The 8,513-nt window shown below is 47.1% G+C and overlaps 1 protein-coding gene across 4 annotated transcripts in view; it reads left to right on the top strand.

Annotated features, from left to right (window-relative positions):
- Positions 1–2,021: 2,021 nt before the first annotated feature.
- Positions 2,022–8,513, top strand: part of polr3g (polymerase (RNA) III (DNA directed) polypeptide G) — a 44,111-nt gene continuing 37,619 nt past the window's right edge. The window contains exons 1-2 of one of the 4 annotated variants that reach the window (XM_085989116.1): positions 2,022–2,127; positions 2,531–2,658. In XM_085989116.1, coding sequence (XP_085845242.1) covers positions 2,545–2,658 — 114 coding nt within the window. In that variant the 5' untranslated portion in view covers positions 2,022–2,127; positions 2,531–2,544. The other 3 variants (XM_085989107.1, XM_085989097.1, XM_085989127.1) reach the window with 3 other exon arrangements.

Raw genomic sequence — 8,513 nt, 5'->3', positions numbered from 1 at the left:
AAACCTAGCACTAAGCTCATGGTCTACAGAGCAGCAGTGATACCCGCCCTGCTGTATGCCTCAGAGACATGGACCATGTACAGCAGGCACCTCAAAGCACTGGAGAGGTACCACCAACGCTGCCTCCGCAAGATCCTGCAAATCCATTGGCAGGATAGGCGCACCAACATCAGTGTTTTTGCTCAGGCCAACATTCCCAGCATCGAAGCTTTGACCACGCTCAATCAGCTCCGATGGACGGGTCACATTGTCCGCATGCCCGATACGAGACTCCCAAAACAAGCGCTCTACTCGGAACTCCGACACAGCAAGAGAGCCCCAGGTGGGCAGAGGAAACGCTTCAAGGACACCCTCAAAGCCTCCTTGAAAAAGTGTAACATCCCCACCGACACTTGGGAATCCCTGGCCCAAGACCGCACAAACTGGAGGAGAAGCATCTAGGAAGGCGACGAACACCTCGAGTCTCTTCGCCGGGAGCAAGCGGAAGCCAAGCGCAGGCAGCGCAAGGAGCGCACGTCAACCCAAGCACCCCACCCACCCACCCCTTCAACCACCGTCTGCCCCACCTGTGACAGAGACTGTAGGTCCCGCATTGGACTCATCAGTCACCTGAGAACTCATTTTTAATGTGGAAGCAAGTCATCCTCGGTTCCGAGGGACTGCCTAAGAAGGAAGAAGGGTGAAAGGGACTTGGTGCAAGTTAGGACACAGGCAGCCAAGTTTTATATGACCTCAAGTTTACATAGGGTAGAATATGCTGGCCAGCCAGGAGTGCATTGGAATAGTCAAGTCTAGAGCTAACAAAGGCAGGGGCGGAGATGGGTGATGTTACAGAGGTGGAAATAGGCAGTCTTAGTTATGCTGAGGAAATGTGGTCGGAACCTCATTTCAGGGTCAAATATGACACCAAGGTTGCAAACAGTGTGGTTCAGCCTCAGACAGATGTTAGGGAGAGGGATGGGGAATGGCTAGGGAACAGAGTTTGTGGTGGGGACCGAAAACAATGGCTTCAGTCTTCCCAATATTTAATTGGAGAAAATTTCTGCTCATCCAGAACTGGATGTCGGACAAGCAGTCTGACAATTTAGAGACCGTGGAGGGGTCAAGAGAAGTAGTAGTGAGGTAGAGCTGGGTGTCATCAGCGTACATGTGGAAACTGACGCTGTGTTTTTGGATGATGTTGCCAAGGGGCAGCATGTAGATGAGAAATAGGAGGGGGCCAAGGATAGATCCTTGGGGGACACCAAAGGTAACGATGCGGGAGTGAGAAGAGAAGCCGTTGCAGGTGATTCTCTGGCTGCAATTAGATAGATAAGAATGGAACCAGGCGAGTGCAGTCCCACCCAGCTGGATGACGGTGGAGAGGTGTTGGAGAAGGATGGAGTTGTCAACCGTGTCAAAGGCTGCAGATGAGTCAAGAAGGACGAGGAGGGATAGTTTACCTTTATCACAGTCACAAAGGTTGTCATTTGTGGCTTTGATGAAAGCCATTTCAGTACTGTGGCAGAGGCGGAAACCTGATTGGAGGAATTCAAACCTGGAGGAATTCAAACCTGGAGTATCGGAAAAGATGGGCACGGATTTGGGAGGCAACAACTCGTTCAAGGACTTTGGAGAGGAAAGGGAGGTCTTCTGGAAAAATGTCTTCTGGAAAAAGGTCCTTTTCTGTATTTCACGGTAAAAAAAAGCTGCAGTATTTATTACAATGGATTTGAAACCCAACATTTTCAGAAAAATAATTGTTTCCATATGTCTAACATTGGCACTATATACTTCTGCCCTCAGTTTCCCAGTGGACCCCAGAAAAGCCATTCCTAACTTTCAAGGTAGAAATTCCTTAAGACATTTAAACGTATATATTTATATAAATTTAACCTGACTATGCTATTTCCATAATGTCTCAAAAAGAAAACCCAGGTGCACCCCACAGTTTTATTTCTTACTGACGCTTCCTGCAACGTTGCTTGCAATATTTAAGTGACAAAGTTCATTTCAAAACGTTGTGAATTGTCTTTTACCACATTGCCTCATACGTGGGTCGACCAGATGTGGTGCATGCGTATTGCTAGGCTGAGCAGTTCCGGTAGCTGGCGAGTCTGCGTGCGGCAAGCACGTGTGAATGTGAGAGTGAGTGTTGGAAAATGTCTGTAAAATAACCGGTTTAAACAGAAACCCGTACCGGCGGCAGGAGGAGCGCAGTACCGCTCATTTAATTCTAGGTATAAACTCCAGCATGTAGAAGCAGTTAACCAACCCGTTTTGAAATCTTCAGGTTCACTTGGAGATTGGTGAAAATAAAGAAGGGGTTGACCAGAATGCGCTTAGAGCTTATAATATTTATATGAAGAGGCAAAGTGCACTTCTGATTGAGGCGTGGCCACTGTGGCGCTTTAGACCCCGCAGCAGTGGTGGGGTGAGTGACACTCAATCTGATGCAAACTGTCCCCCTGCGATTGAGAGAAGCCGGGTCAGTTTGTTACTGTGCAGATCTTTCTTCTGGTCTTTATTTTTCATAGTTGGTTTTGTGTAGGGATTTCAGTCGCGATGGCTCGAGGAGGCCGAGGCAGAGGGCAATTCAATTTTAATATCGAAGCGATCGGCTTTTCCCGAGGCGAGGCTTTACCTGAGACTGGATGCCAACCCCTCCCTTTATTTCCGGTAAGTGTTGAACAGGCTTTTTTTTAAAGGGGCAATGTCGCCACAGGTAAAGTGTTCGGCCAATCAGATCGCTGTTACCAACATCATCTTCTGACTCCATTCCCTTTAAAGGGGAAACATGTGCGTGACCTTTATATTTAGGACCAGCTTTTTATACTTAAAACTTCTTTAGGAGTAATAAAATGGTTGTCCATGTTCCCCGCACTCTATATTCGAGCCCATTAACTTTTGAGTACAACCGGTCTAATTGCATAACAGCAAAACAGATCACTTCGACGATCGTTTTAAACTTTTGGGCCATCTGTTGGAGTTATTGAGGGTAAAATTAAATGAATAGGAAAATCGAGAGGGGGTTGTAACATGCGGTCGATCCTCTACCACTGGTTTTGCGCTCCCGTGGATGTTGAATTTTACCCCCACTGTATCTTTATTTAAAATGTTAACTAGAAAGTATCTTTTAAGGCGCTTCAGCATTTTTTAAAGTAGGAAAGTGACATGATTTAACTGTCGGCATGATGTCACTTATTACTGTAATTAATGTAATAAAGACGAGCTTAAAATGTAAGAACCATGTTGCAAAAATTCACACTGCAGCGTACAAATCAGATGTAGTGCATTTTGTGTTTGGCCAGTGGGTGGCACTGCAGTTAGAGTTTTCTGAGCATGTAAAGCTATGCAATCCTTTTAATGTTTAGAATTTGCAATGTGACTGTCGCTGCAATTTATATAAATGGCCACACAAATGTTTGCAATAATTAAAATCATTTTATGCTTGTTCAAAAGCTTAGTACAGATGAACCTTGATGAATTCACTGCTTCATGTCTGATATTGGCCACTGCTTCATTATGAAAAGATATATTGCCTATGTTGTCCTCTCATCTTCGTTCTCTTGAGTAGAAGCATCATCCATATATAACCCAATAAAATCCAACAGCAGTGAGAGAGCTGGGCTGTAAGGCTTAATGCTACACTAGGCCATCAGGGAGGTGTAGTTACCCTTGAGGCATTTTTCTTATTCTTGATTGCATGTTGTTTCACTTGTGATCTTCCTGTTTCATTTAAAGTGCCTCTTCCAAGTTTTTTTTCCTCCAAGTTAAACAAATCTAAATTTGTATTATATGTGCATCTATATCTGCAACCAAAACACTCAGAACATGTGAACAAATAGAAAATAAAAAAACAAAAGGGTAGCTATAGATGTCTAACTGTGAATAGAACTGCATGAATTATACACATAATACTCATGTCTGTTTCTTAGCCTCCTGAATGCATTTCATTGAAATAGTTCCACATTTGTTTGTATTATGTACATAAGAAAGGTTAGCATCTAAAGAAAAAGCAACAGGATGAGTGAGCTGGTTGTGTTGTATGAAAGGTGGTTCTGTTGGGAAAATGATTTCACTATCGGGTATGCCATCTAATTTTCTTCTTTATGGACATCCTCTGCATCAAACGAAGTTGGTCCCCAAATTGTACTGCTTTGAGAATCCATATATCTGATGTTATTGGCCCACAGACTGCTGAATGCAGCTTCCATGTTGCTGTTTGGGGATCAAAAGACTAAAGACGGAGGAAGCCCTAGAGGAGTATAAAAAGTGCAGGGGCATACTTAAAAAAGAAATTAGGAGGGCGAGGAGGGGCCATGAAATAACACTGGCGAGCAAAATAAAGGAAAATCCTAAGATGTTTTATAAGTATATTAAGGGCAAGAGGATAACCAGGGAAAGGGTAGGGCCCATTAGGGACCAAAGTGGCAAGCTGTGTGTAGAGCCAGAGGATGTAGGCGGGGTTTTAAATGAATTTTTTGCATCTGTGTTCACTATGGAGAAAGACGATGCAGACATAGAAATCGGGCAAGGGGACTGTGACATACTTGAACATATTAGCATCGAGAGGGAGGAGCTGCTAGCGGTTTTAGCAGGCCAAAAAGTGGATAAATCCCCAGGCCCGGACGAGATGTATCCCAGGCTGCTGTGGGAGGCAAAGGAGGAGATTGCAGGGGCTCTGACACTAATTTTCAGAACCTCTCTGGCCACAGGGGATGTACCAGAGGACTGGAGAACAGCTAATGTAGTACCATTATTCAAGAAGGGTAGCAGGGATAAACCAGGGAATTACAGGCCAGTGAGTCTAACATCTGTGGTGGGGAAATTATTGGAAAAAATTCTGAGGGACAAAATTAATCTCCACTTGGAGAGGCAAGGATTAATCGGGGATAGTCAGCATGGCTTTGTCAAGGGTAAATCATGTCTGACAAATCTGATCGAATTTTTCGAGGGGGTGACTAGTGGGGTGGATGAGGGAAATGCTGTGGATGTGGTTTACATGGACTTCAGTAAAGCTTTTGACAAAGTCCCACATAGGAGACTGGTTAAGAAGGTAAGAGCCCATGGGATCCAGGGTGCCTTGGCGCGTTGGATCCTAAACTGGCTGAGTGGCAGGAGGCAGAGGGTGATGGTTGAAGGTTGCTTTTGTGACTGGAAGCCTGTGTCCAGTGGGGTACCTCCGGGATCGGTGCTGGGTCCCTTGTTGTTCGTGATCTACATAAATGATTTGGATGAGAATGTAAAAGGTATGATCAGTAAGTTCGCAGATGACACGAAAATTGGTGGGGTGGTAAATTGCGAGGAGGAAAGCCTCCGGCTACAGACGATATAAACGGGTTGGTCAGATGGGCGGAAAAGTGGCAAATGGAATTTAACCCTGAAAAGTGCGAGGTGATGCATTTTGGACGGACAAATAAGGCAAGGGAACACACAATGAGTGGTAGGACCCTAGGAAGTACAGAGGGTCAGAGGGACCTTGGTGTACATGTACATAGATCTCTGAAGGCAGCGGAACAGGTAGATAAGGTGGTTAAAAAGGCATATGGGATACTTGCCTTCATTAGCCGAGGCATAGAATATAAGAGCAGGGAGGTTATGATGGAGCTGTACAAAACGCTGGTGAGGCCACAGCTGGAGTACTGTGTGCAGTTCTGGTCGCCTCACTATAGGAAGGATGTGATTGCTTTGGAGAGGGTGCAGAGAAGATTCACCAGGATGTTACCTGGGATGGAGCGCCTCAGCTATGAAGAGAGGCTGGACAGGCTGGGGTTGTTTTCCTTGGAGCAAAGGAGGCTGAGGGGGGACCTGATTGAGGTGTACAAAATGATGAGGGGCATAGATAGGGTAGATAAAGAGGAACTTTTCCCCTTAGTGGGGGGGTCAATAACAAGGGGGCATAGATTCAGGGTAAGGGGCAGGAGATTTAGAGGGGATTTGAGGAGGAACTTTTTCACCCAGAGGGTGGTTGGAATGTGGAACTCACTGCCTGAAAGGGTGGTAGAGGCAGGAACCCTCACAACATTCAAGAAGCATTTGGATGAGCACTTGAAATGCCATTGCATACAAGGCTATGGACCAAATGCTGGAAAATGGGATTAGACTGGACAGGGATGGATGGGCGGCGCAGACACGATGGGCCGAAGGGCCTCTTTCTGTGCTGTAAAACTCTATGACTCTATGACTCATACGGCACAGAAGGAGGCCATTCAGCCCATCGAGTCTGTGCCGGCTCTCTAGAGCAATCCAGTCAGTTCCATTCCCACACTCTATCCCTGTAGCTCAGCAAGTTTATTTTCCTCAAGTGCCTATCCAGTCTCCCCTTAAACATTTGAGTGTCTCCGCTTCTACCACTTCCATCGACAGCAAGTTCCAGGTCCTCACCACTCGCTGCGTAAAAAAAAGTTTTTCCTCACGTCCCCCCGTATCTCTTGCCCAAAACCTTAAATCTGTGTCCCCTAGTCCTTGTACCATCAACTAGCGGGAACAGCCTTTCCCTGTCTAGCCTACCTATACCCATCATAATCTTGTACACCTCCATCAAACCCCTCAACCTCTTTTTGCTCTAATGAAAACAAATCCAGCTTCTCCAACCTGTCCTTGTAGCTAGGATCCCCCATCCCTGGAACCATTCTGGTAAATCTCCTCTGCACCCTCTTGAGGGCCTTCACATCCTTCCTAAAGTGTGGTGACCAGAACTGGACGCAATACTCCGGTTGTGGCCTAACCAGCGCTTTATAAAGGTTCAGCATTGCTTCTCTACTTTTGGACTCTATGGGGTCGATTTTAGTTCAGGTGCGGGGAATTGGCGGTTTCCCCGAATTTAGTGATTTCGACACGATTGTAAATGGGTCTGTGAGATTGATGCAAATTTAACGCAATTGGCCAATTGATTTCCAGCGTGTGGGAAGCCTTGGCAATTGAGTATTTCCAGTCAGAAAGTCGCAGAATATGACCTCATTGCTGCTGCTTTTAAGGTCCACAGCAAGCCTTGCTTCCTCTGCAGGCTTCCAACCTTCAACATTAAGATGGCACAGGAGCCTGCAGGAGGAACGGCCAGCGGGAGGACCAGATCTGCGCCCAAATTTGATGAGGCTTCACTACAGGCATTATTGGATGGTGCTAGGGCCCACAGGGAGGTCCTCTTCCCTTCTTCAGGATGGAAGAGGCCTCCCAGCCAGACCACGGCTGTGTGGCTACAGGTGGCAGGTCAAATCAACTCCTTGAGGCTAACATGAAGAATGTGGTTGCAGTGCAGGAAAAGATTTCATGACCACCTTTGCACTGGAAAAGTAAGTACTGTATGCTGTTTCCATCACCCTCAATCTGATCCCCATTGCCTTTCCTCACCAGCACTCAGCTTTAGCAATCTCTTCCTGCACATCCCACTAGACACTCACATCCATGCACCCTTACCCATTCCCTCTCTCTATGCTCACATTCACAGAAAGATGCCACCATGCAGCCCTCACACTCCCTCTCACTCTGATGCTTTGAACACCACTGACTACACACAGGGAGGGCCCTTGGTATTGCAACCTCACTCCATCTTTGTCTCCTAATTACCTATGCTATGCAATCTCTGCACTCATTCATTCTCACTCAACCTCCACTTGTCTCCCTCATTGCAGGAAAAGAGAGCTCACAACAGGAGAGAGCGAGCCAGGACAGGAGGAGGGCCGCCCTCATTAGCCCAGCTCACCCCTTGGGAGGAAGGCGTGCTGGAGATTGTCGGGGCTGACCGAGATGTGGACGTTGGGGAAAGACAGGCAGGAGCATCCCCGCAAGCTGGTGACAGAATAGTTTTCCATCTCTCTCATTGGCATTGCATGAGTTGCTGATAATGATTCTGAAGCTACATCATATGGACTTATGACCATCTGCAAAATGCAATGTGCATGTAACCTTGCCATCACATCTCTAACTTTTTCCTTGACTTCCCCCACAGGACCATCGAGAGCCCACGGTGCAGGAGGAAGAGCCTGAGCAGCCGGACTCCTCACAGGAATCTGTAGCCTCTGAGGGCGCAGCGTCATCAGAAATAAGCGCACCCAGCGCAGACACCCACACCTCGGTGGGACCTTCGGGACATAGAGTAGAGTTGTCACCTGGTGTATCACAGCTCACAAGTGAGCATCAGCAGATTGTGGAGACAGGGACAGCAGTGGAGAGTCCTCGTCGGAGGGCGCAGGACTCTGCCAGCTCGGCTCAGCTGCATGTCGACCCTCTGCCTCTGGGTCCATCCGTAAGATCAGAGGTGATGGAACCCCAGGCACATGCAGGAGTTTCTGGCAGGTTTTGTCTCTAGGGTCGCTGCGAGTGTGGAGCGAATGGAGGAGTCCATTGCGAACATGAGCAGAGCCTTTGTGGAGTAATTGGCGCATAAACGCATCAACACGGAAAGGATGGCTACCTACGTGGAAATGATTGCTGCCTCCGTGGTAAGGCTGGCTACTGTAGAGGAGGGCTATGGCCATGGAGGAGGTTAGTCGCCAGGGTATGGAAAACAGTGAGTGTTCAGAATAGAATGA

The sequence above is a fragment of the Somniosus microcephalus genome, chromosome 1 (genome assembly GCF_052327205.1).
Source record: "Somniosus microcephalus isolate GS21.2 chromosome 1, FLI_Smic_1.0, whole genome shotgun sequence".
NCBI lineage: Eukaryota > Metazoa > Chordata > Chondrichthyes > Squaliformes > Somniosidae > Somniosus > Somniosus microcephalus.
Note: the sequence above shows the minus strand (reverse complement) of the source record. Positions and strands in the feature narration are given on the sequence as shown.